This window comes from Chrysemys picta, chromosome 1 (assembly GCF_011386835.1).
Source record: "Chrysemys picta bellii isolate R12L10 chromosome 1, ASM1138683v2, whole genome shotgun sequence".
NCBI lineage: Eukaryota > Metazoa > Chordata > Testudines > Emydidae > Chrysemys > Chrysemys picta.
The window spans coordinates 251,192,423-251,207,804 of NC_088791.1; the positions used below are offsets into that span (position 1 = coordinate 251,192,423).

General features: G+C 42.3%; 1 protein-coding gene and 1 long non-coding RNA gene across 2 annotated transcripts in view; one reads left to right on the forward strand and one right to left on the reverse strand.

The window, feature by feature from the left end:
• The window catches only part of LOC112058762 (uncharacterized), a 54,085-nt gene that overhangs the window by 22,790 nt on the left and 15,913 nt on the right, over positions 1 to 15,382 (reverse strand). The gene's annotated exons all lie outside the window — the stretch shown is intronic.
• On the forward strand, positions 11,470 to 13,613 carry LOC135980812 (myb/SANT-like DNA-binding domain-containing protein 1). The gene is made up of 2 exons (XM_065581034.1): positions 11,470 to 12,064; positions 13,059 to 13,613. The coding sequence occupies exons 1-2, from the start codon at positions 11,485 to 11,487 to the stop codon at positions 13,532 to 13,534; spliced, it is 1,056 nt and encodes a 351-aa protein (XP_065437106.1). The 5' UTR covers positions 11,470 to 11,484; the 3' UTR covers positions 13,535 to 13,613.

A 15,382-nucleotide genomic window follows, 5' to 3' on the forward strand; every position in this document is an offset into this window, starting at 1 on the left:
TGGAGTCTGTTTTTGAAGCTTTTTTTTTTTTTTTTTTTTTAAATAATTGCCACTTTTAAGTCTGTTATTGAGTGTCCAGGCAGATTGAAGTGTTCTAACACTGGTTTTTGAATGTTATAATTCTTGATGCCTGATTTGTGTCCATTTATTCTTTTGCATAGAGACTGTCCAGTTTGGCCAATGTACATGGCCAATGTACATGGCAGAGGAGCAGACACAAATCAGCCGTGTCTTAAAATGTTGAGTTTATAAACAGCTGATTCTTCATGTCTAGAATTCTATTTTTCTACTATGCACAATTTAGTTTAATTACCAAGAACCTAAAATTATCTCTTTTAGGTTCTCAAGCTATTCTAATCAAAGCTAATGTGTATACATGCAACTCTCCAGAGATTTAAAAGTATGCTTTTACATATTGAGTCATTCTCAGCACCATTTATATATGCATGTATATGTGCTGTCTTGGATTTAAAATCAAAATGAACCACGTTGCAAAAAGTTTCATCAGTTTGCGGTTAATTGAGAATCGAACTGCAGTGTAACTCTGAGCATATTAAATCACTTTTACTGTAGCTAGCAATTTTCTTTAATAATCAGAGGCATACACAGAGATGTTCTGTCTGGAGAGCACATATTAGTACTGTGAAATAATTAGGCTTGATTTTTCATTCCTGCCCCAGTGCAAGTAAGGAATAACTCTAAAGTCAGTAGAGTTAGACCAGCACTAAACTTGTTAGGGTAGAATCAGGGCTTAAATATTTGTTTAAATTAGATTAATTGACATTTCCTGATGTGTTACATTTGTAACTTTGAAACAGGATGCTACTGTATATCAAAGTTTAAGTATTGTCTAAGGTCGATTAGCAAAGAAATCACAGCTCATTAGTTTGTCCTCATTACAAAGTGACGTGGTTTCAACTGGAAATTATGATGGAGTATTTAACAGAAGATCACATTGGGATAAATGGCTCTTCTGGAGAGAGAAGTCATAATCAAAACCTGAAACATTAACATGTTTCATTTTCTATTTTTAATTGGGTATTTTACACCCTTACTTTTCCTCCTATCTCAGAATTTAATGAAAAAAATGGTTATATGCAGCTCACTCTACATTTGGTGAATATTGCTAGAAATTTACCAGGTAGTAAGAATATATGGGGGGAGGAAAGAAACTAGCCCTTTAAGCTAAAATGATTTTGAAATACAGTTTGCTTGTATGTCACCAGCCTCCACTGTCTGGGCATCTCATTAGCAAAATTTCACGCTCCTCCCAGCACATGAAGTCACATCTGCTTGTGGATAAAATGATTAATGCTTCCTGCACTGGAATATTCCTAGGCATCCCTTCCTCTCCTTTTCTGACAGGGCTATCCAATGTTGGGAGCAATTTGCCATTGGTCCTCTCAGGCTTTGGCCCAACAGAGCTTTAGCAACCTTAGAAAGGGGAAATATCAAAGGATTTCAGCCTGGCTGCTCTTTCTGAGTATGCAATTTTCTGCATACACTTCTAGAGTATTTAACTTCTTTAATACACATGTGAGACAATCTATGAGTAGGGGAGAAAGATATTGACTCTACAGGTACAAATCCAATTTTTCCATTTCATAAGGATTGTCTTTTTGTCCTTAATTGACAAGACCAAAAAAGTGCTAAGTAGATTGGACCAGTCATAACTAATTATATGAATTTTAAAACACTTCAACCAAAACCCCTATAACGCTTCTCCATCCCATGTTAATTAGCCTTAGTTGTTGCAATCATGTAAATCTTGTTATGCTGCAGACTTTCTTGTCCTTTTCCAGTAACTTTTCACTCTCCCATATATCTTACTTGAGCTTAATTGGCCAAAATGGACCTCGTAATCCCAGATGATTGCATAATAACAGTATAGTTACAGCTGAAGGCACCCTACAGGTTTGTTTATGCTACATGAACAGGAACCTGCGGGAACACTTCACCAGAACCAGCAGCAAACCAGTCAACCAGTGACTTCTAGGCCTTGTTCTTTAGTTCTTGTGTTCAGAGTCCATCACCCTATATTAAAGGTTTCAATTACTTTTGCCAAGAGCCAACATTTTACTTCAGCAAATTATTCTGCACATTCTCGTCAATATGTTGGGTGATGCAAAATGTATTGCACATCCCCCTACCTATGGCTCTTTCGTCTATTTGAAAGTTCAGCTTTTATAGATGAATGTTATCTTTTTTTCTTGAACTTTAATTTTCTATTAATTATAAATCTAGGGAAACTACGATCTCTGCTTCCCCTTTTGCATATGTATATATAGTATTTTCCAAGGATTTCAAACCATATTAAAGAGAGGAATGCATAAACATGTAAATTTCCTAAAAGATAAATATTTTCTTAACATGGGAAACCAAGGCACAGAGAGGTTAAATGACCAGGGAATCTGTGATTAAATTCAAGAACCGTACCAAGGTGGCATACTAAGGCAAACCTTCATCTTTGTGATATACAGCCATGGAAGAATGAGCACATATTTTTGGTAATGGTGTCTATTGTAATCGATAGTGATATTCATTTCCTAGGTTCATATTTAAGACAATGTTACAATGAGAGTCTTGTTCCAAGGGAAAGTTAAAATCAGAGGTATAGTTTCAACCTGGACTATTGTGGGAGCTGTTTGAGTGGGTCCCAACTGGCAGATCATTAGTGCCTCTCCGAGAAGTAAGGAAGTGGATGCAGGAAAAGCTAACCTGGGAATTAAAAAGGATATACAGAGGCTAGTGAAGATGTTAAGATCATGCTAGGTAAACGAGAGAAATGTGTAACCAGAAATCAGTGAAGCAAAATGGGTGTGTTGGAAACTAGGCCTAATTTTTGGTCTAAATAATGAGAGGACAGGCTATTCCATCCATTGTTCCCTTTTGGGGTCCTTAAAGAAAAATACTTTGGGAGAAACAGTGACTACTGGAGTGAGCTTCACCATCATGGTTGCCACCCCCTCCATCACTCGAGACCCCACGCCTTTATGATTATCATTGTAAAAGATGTCCTGAGCAGATTAGGCCAAAGAGAGGGAGCCAGATGACATTACTACCTTCACCAGTTTTGGCTATATCCCAAACTCCACCTGGGATGTGAGACTTTGTCTCTGTCCACCCCTTATCCTTCCCTATTTTATTTCTTCTCTCTCTTTTTTTGTCTTCTGTATAATAAGAGGCTAGCTTAACTAGCCAAGACTGTTTATTTGGCAACACTGCTGTAAGCCTGTGACCAAAATGAGGCAATGCTCTAAAGAGCCCAATGGTGGTACAAGTGTGCCAGGTCTCAGAGTGGCTGATCATACTATGTGCTGTGCCTATAGTTTTCCAGGAGTGAGGTTGCACATGAATCAGCACCATAAACAGAAAGTCCATTTTCTATCTTTGTCACCCAACCCCCTTTGTGTGTGTGTGTGTGTGCGTGTGTGTATCTTGCTTTGTCTTCTAGGAAACTGGATCAGACTTCAACAACTGCTCCAGCCCAGTTCAACTAACTTCTTCTCTTTTCCTCAAAAAGGACATCTTTAATACCATCTCAGAGACTATCAAAGGGCTTTTTCATCTAAAAATTCTCAAGCTAAAGGAAAAGGGAACAAGGGATGTTGTTAAAATGAAAGCCTTACTTAATACTTTACACTTCAAATGCTTTAACTGTCTTTCCTTTTCTGTATATTTAATAAAATAATAAAATGATGTTTAATGGTGTGTTTGCCATGGTACTAAGCAGGTTTAATAACACTGTTTAATGTTGGATCTTGTTAACACTTTTGACTCTTTGGGCCCAAATAGTCCATCTAAATGCAACATTTTTCTTTACCAAACTGAACTTTGTTCAAGCTCTAATTTGCTGTCTTTCGCTACTCCACTCCTCAAATACAATCAATGAATTATGCATTATTCATCTTTATCTCTAATAGTACCTTCTAATGTTTTGTCTCCTGTCATGCTTCTTTCCACTGTGTTTTCTGGTGTCCCATAACAGTATCTCCCCAGGATCCTTTTAAGTCATGTATTTAGGTTTCAAAGCTATTTTGCCCTATCAGATACTTTCCCAGAAACTAATAATCCCAAAGAAGAAATTGACATTCCACAGCTTGAATTATGATTCAGATCTCAAATGTAACTATAAAAATGGCATCTTGGGAACCCATGTATATAATCATAGGTAAATAAAGAGATCTTAATATCCCAGTTAGGGGCTGCATAAGTGTCAGTGAGAATATAATTTGTCCTGCAGGAACTTTATTACTGATGATGATACATTGAGGAAAAGAGAATTCAGCTTGACTTTAAAATTCCAAGGTTAGTTCACAGACTTTTTACTTAAATGAATATTGTTTCATTGTGAACTGAGCAAAGTTTGTATCGAGGCACAGTAAAAAGAGATCCAGATAGTGCCATTTTTTCCTACTCTCTTTTCAGTGTAATATATTAACTGGATTCTCAGTGGATTCTTCATCACTTTAAATCAAGACTTGACATCTTTCTAAAATATAGAGTGATAGCATATAGAATAAGATTGAAGTATAGCTCAAATGCAAGTTATGGGTTTAAAACAGAAATTAAATTACTTGGATTCTATGTGATTTTTTAATTTTCTATTTCTGAGTTTTTCTCTTTATTTTGAGAGTATACTTTTTTCTACATTTTAGATTTCCATAAGAATTTCAAGCAATTTCTGCCTTGAAAGTGTCAATCACATCACAGTAAATCAATGGCTCTTTGTGGCTGAGATACTTGACAGCACCACTCTCAGTCCAAAACAAGGTGGATCACCTCTGCCCTAAAGCTTGGATTTTTGAGTCTTTAATTTCTTGAAAAAAGAACAGGAGTACTTGTGGCACCTTAGAGACTAACAAATTTCTCTAAGGTGCCACAAGTACTCATGTTCTTTTTGCAGATATAGACTAACACGGCTGCTACTCTGAAACCTTTAATTTCTTGGTGTTTTAAATCTAGTCTACAGTAAATTCAATCACTTTCCCCCCCCTCAGTAATAGAGCTATACAATCCAGTTTGTATTAAATAAGGTATTGAGAAAGGTTGACATTTGTTCATGTTTACTACAGAACTGAGCTGTATACGTTTATATATTAATCAATTTATGATGATTCAAGAGAAAACAAACTTTGCCATGCACATTGTTATAAATTCTCATTGAAAGGGTTTAAAAATCTATGGGTATCATGGTGGGAGATAAAACAGTACTATCCCAACATTTGTATGAAGGTACCATGGCCCATGGAAATGTACATTGAGCTTTTCCAAACTACAGTTCTTGCAGTTTGAAATTAAGATTACATTTCCAACTTTTTACAATTTCACTTTTATGCTTAGCACCCACTGAAAAGTATATAGCCAACCACATCAGAATATAGTTTTCTGTTTCTAATTTATGTTTTTTTCCCAAGGTAGGGTATGTGACTCCTACCCGTCCTGACCTTAGATCATACTATCTTTTTAGTGTTTGCTGATCTTAAGTGTAGGGCTATTGTTTTGTAAATGACTGTAGTGTACCAAGTAGGGCATTTTAGTTTGGCATAGATGGTGGAGTCAGGGTTTGTAGCTGCTACATTCTCCAGCACGTAACCCACAGAATCATGTGGTTCGTTGCCAAAATAAGCCTTAGTAGATTATCTATCATCAGGTTGCCTGACTCAGGTAAGAAAACATATGACTCAGAACCATGACTATACACACCCTGCTGTCTATAAATCTGAACAATGAACAATCAGTGCCACCTATGCATTACCTGTACTTTCTACATTTAGCTATGTTGTACTCATTCTCACATGAGTCACTGTACTATATTGCAAAGACAGTTAATAATATCTTTTAAAAGTGTGCATAGTCATAAAGTGGTAAAGGATAGATTTAAGTAGAAGTTCTTATTGAAAGCAAGCATACAAATACATGGGACAACATGGCCTGGAAATCTGGAGTTCAAACCTTCCTCCTCGATGTGTATAGGTCCAATCCTGTTCTTGTTATTAAGGCATAACTTTCAACTGTGGTCCATCACAAGTGTTTAAATTAATTTTTTTTAAATTAAAATTAAATTACATAATTTTTTTAAAAAATAATGGAGATATCCTATCTCCTAGAACTGGAAGGTCATTGAGTCCAGCACCATGCCTTCACTAGCAGGACCAAGTACCAATTTTGCCCCAGAACCGTAAGTGGCCCCCTCAAGGATTGAACTCACAAGACTGGGTTTAGCAGGACAATGCTTAAACCACTGAACTATCCCTCCCCCCATTGTTCAGGATCAATGTCTCTTTTTTGTAAGTACCACAGATAACTGCTCTATAAAGGTAATGATTCTGATTTCCCTTAATGTGTTTTTTAAACTAAAGTTGTTTCCCTTTTCTTCAAGAATGTGTATTCTTCACCAATGCAATTCATTGAAACAGTTTGTAAAATGGTGCAACATATGCATACATATATTTCTATTTCAAAGAAAATGACATGTGCCAGCTATAACTGTAGCTAGTCTAATTTATAAATAAAAAGAAAATGCTTTTTCATAGCTCTAGAGTTTTCCTACAGTCTTGATGTAACCTCATTGAAAACCCAACATGCAACTGAATCCATCATTATTCATGTTATTTTGTAGCAGGAAAAATGCATTTGTTATTGCTTCAACATGTATATTTTTAGAACTCCATTTATTTATTTTTCCCCTCCAAAAATAGGAAACTAAGCTGGGTGCTTTTTACTCTTGAACATCAAGCCACTTATTTAGATGGCTAAATATGGACTTAGACTCCTAAAGTTAGGCACCCATTTAAAAAAGAACTTGGCCAATGTTAATAATCTAAATTTAATTTAATACAGTAAAAATATCCAAAACAACTAAAGGTCCTCCCCATCCACTCCAGTGCCTAAATAAAAGCATGAGAAAATATAGGCCTTACAAAATGTTCAGCAGTCCAAGAAACTTGGACTGGGTCAATCGTAGATGAGAAGAAGATTCTGAGGAGAATTCCAGACACACACATGTCTAAGAGCTGTCAGCTTGAGTATAGCTTTTGATTATTGGGAAAGAAATCGGATGGAAAAAATCTCAAACTTTTCATTTTTTCCCAAGATTCAAAAAATGTTCTGTCAAGCTCTAGTTTTGAGCATCCCAGTTAATACTAACGCACACAAACAGAGGTGACAGTCTCTAAGACAACCAGAGCCCCAAACCACTAAGCAGCTTTATAGATAAAAGTTTAAACTGCACCTGGAATCAACGTGGGAGTCAGTGTGGTTTCTAGAACACAGGCGTAGCATTCTCTGTGTGTGAATCACCTCTTGAGTAAGTGGGCAGCTGCATTCTGCAAGTGTATAAAGTTCCCAAATGGCCCTTAAGGGTTGTTCTGTATAGCCTACATAGAAACAACCCTCTCTGGTGGTGGCAAATGTTTGGTTATCAGTGGTGAGCTCTACATCTGGTAGGAAAGATTGTAGCTCTACAAAAATGTTCTTAAAAAGCAGTCTTGGCCATTGCTACTACTTAAACATGAAGAAGCTTCCAAGAAGCCAGTAGAACTGAAGAGTGTGAAGGTAAGTAACAATAGGATCCCATCTATTTTCTTCGTTTGTTTCTTCTAATCCAGTATTATGATAGATCAATTTAAATTGAGCTTCATCCAGTTAGCTCTCATCCCAGATGCAATTTTGGCCAGGCACTGTGTTGTATCTACCAGGCAAAGTATTAACAACTTCAACTGAACTTTATTTACAGTGGAAGTCTCTTTTCCAAACTGTAGCTGCACACTCTGTAACTCTCCCAGCCTCCTCAACTCCTCCCCCGTCCTTCCTGTTTCCAGTCATTTCAGACTCCCAACAGCCAGTGCTCCCAGTTCTAATAATTACAGGCAGCATCTAAACACCACATTCCCTCCTCTCTTAAGAAACTTTCCAAATTACCAGGAACAAATATGAAACAAGACACTATACTGTTGGCAGGAATATTACACTGAAAACACTATGCATCCGAAGAAGTGAGGTTTTTACTCACGAAAGCTTATGCCCAAATAAATCTGTTAGTCTTTAAGGTGCCACCAGACTCCTTGTTGTTTTTGTAGATACAGACTAACATGGCTACCCCCTGATACTGAAAACACTGTAGATACTACATAGTCTTTAGTCCAGGCAGGTGGTTGTCTGAGTCTGACAGGCCGTCTTTCAAACCCCGGTTCCAGTGCAATGTCTTGTTGTGTTGGTTCTACAGTGAAGTCATCCAATGCAGACTGGGTATTGGCATAATCTCCTCTTGGTGCATAGGCAGGTGCAAGATAAGAAGCATTCCATACCTGCCCATCAGAAAGTCGATAGGTGTAAGGTCCCTTCTTCTCTATAATTTTAAGAGGAGCTGTGAATTTATGGTCCCCTTTGCATAAGATTCCAGGTTTTCGTATTCTAACAAAGGAACCACACTCAAACTTTGGTTCCTTAGGACCCCGTCGTTTGTCTGTGAAAGCAATTGGAGCAGTGTCAAAGGGTCCTACAATGTCAATCGCCACTTTTTCCCATGCAGATTCAGGAAGAGGAACAGGCTGTAATGGAGGGTTACATGTCACTGCTGTCTTATCATGCATTTGGCAAGTGACACAGGATTTTATGAGTGCTTCAGTTTGAGAGTCCATCCCTGGCCACTAATACAGATCCCATAGTCATTGTTTGGTTCTGACAATTCCTTAATGAGTATCGTGTGCCAGGTGTGTGAGTTTTGATGGTAATTCTTCTGGCACAAGTAGCCAGTGTGTACCTCGTAGCACACAGCCATCGAGCAAAGAAAGTTCATCCTGAACTCTAAAATAAGGCAGCAAAACTGGGTCAAGGTTTTTAGGGTTACTGGGCCAACTCTTTGTCAGAAATTCCCGTAGTTTTTGTTGAATTGGACACGCTGAACAAGCAGCTTGAAATTGTTCTCGTGTAACTGCAGTAAGAGTGCTTGTAATAAGCGCAACTACTACATCCTCATCCTCTGGTGGACCATCTGGTGAAGGCAAAGGCAGGCGAGAAAGGCAATCAGCTACCACATTTTCATTTCCAGGCTTATATTCCAGTTCATAATTGAAAGAGAGTAGTCTTGCAGACCATCTAGCAATACAATATCCTGCTCTTCCCAGACCTTTTGTGGTGAGCAACGTCGTAAAAGGGCTATGGTCTGTGTGCAACTTGAACGTGCAGCCCCACAGGTAAGTTCTCCATTTTTCAGTAGCCCAGACACAAGCAAGTGCTTCTTTTTCAACTGTAGAATATTTTCTCTCAGCATTACTTAGTGTCCTTGAAGCAAATGCAACAGTCCTCTCAGTGTTGTCCTCATGAAGTTGTGTGAGGACAGCCCCAAGTCCATAATCAGAAGCATCAGTAGTTACAATTGTGGGCAATGCGGGACTGAATAATGCAAGTACTGGACTATGTACAATCAAGTCTTTCACCCTTTTGAAACTAACTTGTGCATCCGTTGTCCACACTAAGGTTGAACTTCTCCGTAGTAATTCTCGTAACGGTTCAATGACAGAAGCATAATTGGGAATGAATTTTGCATACCAGGAGGTAAGACCCAAGAAGGAACGTAAGGTTTGCAAATCTGTTGGAGGAGGAGCATTTGAAATTGCCAGGATATGATCTGGATCAGGTTTTAGTGCAGCCTGTGAAATTGTATGCCCCAGAAAGGAGAGTTCAGTTTGTCTAAATTTGCATTTGGACCTATTGAGCTTGAGGCCTGCTTTGCTGATGCAGCTTAGTACAGACTGCAGGTTATTGTCATGCTCCTCAGTAGTATTTACAAACACAATAATATCATCCAAATAGCACTGAACTCCATGTTGATTCTTCAGAATCAATGACATTTTTTGAAAGGCACTTGGGGCTGATGTGAGACCGTATGGAACACGTTTAAAATGAAATAGTCCCTCATGTGTAATAAATGCTGTGAGGTCTCTGCTATCTTCATGCAACATAACCTGGTGGTATGCGCTCTGCAAATCAAGAGTAGAAAACATCTTTGCTCCACGGAGTTCTGCAAATACTTCCTCTATGTGAGGAAGAGGATGGCTGTCAATCACAATAGCTTTATTTGGCTCCCTTAAGTCCACACAAAGGCGAATGTCTCCACACTTCTTCTGCGTCACTAATATAGGCGAAACCCATTCCGAGGAGTTAATCTCTTCAATAATGTCCTTTTAAACAAGTTTTCTAAGTTCCTCTGAAACAGATTCCATGACTGAAAATGGTAAGCGCCGTAATTTCTGTCGTACAGGCAACACATTATTCCGTATTTTAACTTTATGCAGAAACCCATTAGCACAGCCGACTTTCTCCTCAACCTGGAGTTGGGTCCCAGCTGAAACTGGTGTGTGTACCGCAAGAGTGCGTTGCTGAGGAAGATCAATTCGTCCATTAACTACCCTGAGATTTAAAGCAGCTAATAAATCTCTGCCAAGGATAGCAGTGCCTTTGTGAACAATGTAGAACTCTGCAGTTACACAGCGATCACCAAAAGTAAGTATTGCTGACAGGCAGCCATGTACTGGAATATGGTTTTTCAAATAGCATATCAAGTGAAGTTTGGGTTCAGTAAGAGGCACATCTTTAAAGTAATGCAAATAGATGGAATCAGGTAGTATAGATACTGCTGAGCCAGTGTCCAACATTAGCTGAATAGAGTGTGATTTGCCTGAGGGTATGACAGAAACATTTACCGTGCACTTTATCTATTCTGGAATATGTGCAGTAGTGATTTTGTCTACACTCAGCACAGTAACATCTGGTATTGTAACTGCATGCACCTGTTGATTGAACTGGCTACTGTGACATACTTTAGCAAAATGCCCAATCTTTTTGCAATGATTGCACTGAGCTACTTTTGCTGGACATCCTGTGTAGCTTGCAAGATGTTGTGGGGATCCACAGCGAAAGCATGCTTTTACTGTATTTTGCATTTGCTGATTCAGTGGCTTTTCATTAGTTTTCCTTTTGAAATTGTTTGTCTGCAGTGATATTGAACTTTTCTGCAAAGGAGTCACAGCCTGGACTGGGCCTCCTGTACCCTGGCTCATTGTTTTGGCTTCAGCTGTAGCTGACTCAATCTGAGGCCTGGTCTACACTAGGCGTTTATGTCGAAGTTAGCGCCGTTACATCGAATTAACCCTGCACCCGTCCACACCGCGAAGCTATTTAGTTCGACATAGAGGTCTCTTAAATTCGACTTCTGTACTCCTCCCCGACGAGGGGAGTAGCGCTAAATTCGACATGGCCATATCGAATTAGGCTAGGTGCGGATGGAAATCGACGCTAATAGCTCCGGGAGCTATCCCACAGTGCACCACTCTGTTGATGCTCTGGACAGCAGTCCGAGCTCGGATGCTCTGACCAGCCACACAGGAAAAGCCCCAGGAAAATTTGAATTCCTTTTCCTGTCTAGCCAGTTTGAATCTCATTTCCTGTTTGGACATCGTGGCGAGCTCAGCAGCACTGGCAATGATGCAGAGCTCTCCAGGAGTGATGGCCGTGCAATCTCAGAATAGAAAGAGGGCCCCAGCATGGACTGATCGGGAAGTCTTGTATCTGATCGCTGTGTGGGGCGATGAGTCCGTGCTTTCCGAGCTGCGATCCAAAAGACGGAATGCAAAGATCTACGAGAAGATCTCTAAAGCCATGTCAGAGAGAGGATACAGCCGGGATGCAACGCAGTGCCGCGTGAAAATCAAGGAGCTGAAACAAGGCTACCAGAAGACCAAAGAGGCAAACGGACGCTCCGGATCCCATCCCCAGACATCCCGTTTCTACGAGGCACTGCATTCCATCCTAGGTGCGGCCGCCACCACTACCCCACCACTGACCGTGGACTCTGAGGATGGGATATTGTCCACGGCCGGTTCCTCGGACATGTTAGCGGACGGGGAAGATGAGGAAGGAGATGAGGAGGACGAGGCAGTCGACAGCGCTTACAACGCTGATTTCCCCGACAGCCAGGATCTCTTCATCACCCTTACAGAGATCCCCTACCAACCGTCCCCAGCCGTTAACCCGGACACAGAATCTGGGGAAGGATCAGCCAGTAAGTGTTTTAAACATCTAAACATTTATTTTTAACAGAACAGGAATATTAAGAATAACAACAATGGGTTTCTCATGATTAGTTTGCCCTAGGTGCTTAACGTTTCAGTCCTGGGCAGTGCAACTATTGAAAAAAAATCTAACAATGTCCGGTTTAGCATGATTGTTCTGCCCAAGCCGCTCTACTGTTTAGTCCCTGCCAGTGCAGCTACAGTAAAATACGGTCTATATGTCCGGGGATAGAGCAGAAATCCTCCTGGGACATCTCGAGGAAGCTCTCCTGGAGGTAATTGGAAAGCCTTTGCATCAGGTTCCTGGGGAGAGCGGCATTATTGGGTCCTCCGTAGTATGAAACGTTTCCGCGCCACGAGACAATCAAGTACTCCGGGATCATTGCCCTGCAGAGCATGGCGGCATACGGCCCTGGTCTTTAGAGGCTTTCCCGAAGCATTATTTCTTTCTCAGTGTCTGAGATCCTCATCAGGGTGATGTCGCTCATGGTGACCTGCTTTGAATTAGATAGGGGAATGTTAGTGTTGGGACTGCTTGCCCGTTCCTTTACAGAACTGTAACCGCTGGTTTGCAGACACGCGGTGGAGGCGGGAGAGGGGCAGCATACAGGGATCTTTCCCGGGGACAGCCACGAGGGGGTGGGACAGGGGCAGAGTTCCTGCTTGCCGGATTGCTGGCAGCAGGGACTGGCATTGCTTTCAATGTGAAAGGAGGCCAGTGCTACTATTAAAGTTTTAAGCTGCCACAAGTCTACGGCTTACCATGTCTGCCTGCTACACAAATTCCGGTGTCCTGCCCCGCTTCTCAGATCTGCAGTGCAAGACCCCAGGCACTGAATGCAAAGGCCGAGAATTCGACCTTGTCCTGAGTGCGCATGTGATAGGTGCTGTGCATGGTCTTGTTCACAGAGAAAGACTATGTTCTTTGTTCACAACTACATTTATCTTTCTGAGGAATTCACTCCCTTTTTCCCATTCCCACAGCCACATCTGCGACTGTCTCACAACCTAGCCTGGCATCACACTCCCAGAGGCTAGCGCAGATTAGGCGTAGGAAGAAGAGGACACGGGAGGACATGTTCTCGGAACTTATGGGCTGCTCCCGAGCCCAGGCAGCACAGCAGACCCAGTGGCGGGAGAACTTGTCCCAAATGCACCAAGCACACATGGAACGGGAGGAGAGGTGGCGGCAGGAAGACCAGCAGGCGACTCAAACGCTGCTTGGACTAATGAGGGAGCAAACGGACACGCTCCGGCGCCTTGTGGATGTTCTGCAGGAACGGAGGCAGGAGGACAGAGCCCCGCTGCAGTCTATCTGTAACCGCCCTCCCCCACCACCAAGTCCCATACCCCCCTCACCCAAAGTGCAAAGAAGGAGGGGCAGCAGAGTCCGTGCAAACTCTCACGCCACCCCTGCAGACAGCTCTAGTAGTAGAAGGCTCTCATTCCCCAAAATTTGACAAGTTCTTTCCTTCCCGCCTCACACAAGCCCCCGTCCAAGTTTCACCTCCCAGTTTCATGTGTAGTTGCTAATAAAAAATACATTTGTGTTAATTACTGTTTCCATCATGTTCTTTTGGAGGAGGGGGGAAGGGGGGGGAAGGGGTTTGGTAATTGGACAGGACAGTCACCTTTAGCAGGGTACATAGGCGGGGGCAGGTCCAGCAGCAGGGCACATACACAGCGCAGTCACAAGTTACCCTGGTCAGTCTGGGAGGTGGTTTTCATGTTCTGTGGTGGGGGGTGGGTTGCTCTGTGACTTTGTGGCGGGGGAGGGCAGTTACAGTTCTTATGTGGCAGTCCTTATCCTGGATCACAGAGCCACACAGCAGGGGATCTGTAACCATCCTCCACCTGCCACAAAGTCACATAGCCCCCCCATACACACAGTCCTGATCAGGAGGGGTGACAGGCTCCGTTGAAACAACCAGTCCACCACTGCGGAGCCTTTCAATCCTGGAGTTTAGAAGCGTCATTTGCGTCACTACACTACACCCGCTCCCCACCACAGTCTGCGTCCCAGGTTTAAAACATTCCCGCGAAAACAGTAATAAAGAAAACGGTGTTCATTAACAAAGTAGAAGTGATTTTATTTCTAAACGTGTGTTGGAAGGGGGTGAAGGGGGTATGTAACTGGAGAGGATAGTCAACATTAACTGGGTAAAGAAACGGGGGCAGGTTCAGCTTCTCTGTACACAAACTTAAAAGTCACATGTTACCCTGCTCACTCAGGAACTTAGCTTTCAAAGCCTCCCGGATGCACAGTGCGTCCCGCTGGGCTCTTCTAATCACCCGGCTGTCTGGCTGGGCGTAATCAGAAGCCAGGCTATTTGCCTCAACCTCCCACCCCGCCATAAAGGTCTCCCCCTTGCTCTCACAGAGATTGTGGAGCACACAGCAAGCTGCTATAACAATGGGGATATTGGTTTCGCTGAGATCACAGCGAGTCAGTAAGCTTCTCCATCTCCCCTTGAGACGGCCAAAAGCACACTCCACCACCATTCTGCACTTGCTCAGCCGGTAGTTGAAGAGTTCTTTTTCAGTGTCCAGGGCGCCAGTATAGGGCTTCATGAGCCAGGGCATTAGCGGGTAGGCTGGGTCCCCGAGGATGACTATAGGCATCTCCACATCCCCAAGAGTTATTTTGTGGTCCGGGAAGTAAATACCTTCCTGCAGCCGTCTAAACAGACCAGAGTTCCTGAAAACACGAGCGTCATCAACCTTGCCCGGCCATCCGACGTAGATGTTCGTAAAACGTCCCCTGTGGTCCACCAGTGCTTGCAGCACCATGGAAAAGTAGCCCTTTCTGTTAATGTACTGGCTGGCCTGGTGGTCCGGTGCCAGGATAGGGATGTGAGTTCCATCTATGGTCCCACCGCAGTTTGGGAATCCCATCGCTGCGAAGCCATCTATGATCACCTCCACGTTTCCCAGGGTCACTACCTTTGACAGCAGTACATCAACGATTGCCTTGGCTACTTGCATCACAACAACCCCCACGGTAGATTTGCCCACGCCAAAGTGGTTCGCGACTGACCGGTAGCTGTCTGGCGTTGCAAGCTTCCAGAGGGCTATGGCCACTCGCTTCTGGACAGTCAGGGCTGCTCGCATCCGGGTGTCATTGCGCTTCAGGGCAGGGGACAGCAACTCACAAAGTTCAAGGAAAGTTCCCTTACGCATGCGAAAGTTTCGCAGCCACTGGGATTCATCCCAGACCTGCAGCACTATGCAGTCCCACCAGACCGTGCTTGTTTCCCGGGCCCAGAATTGCCGTTCCACAACATCCACATGACCCATTGCCACCGTGA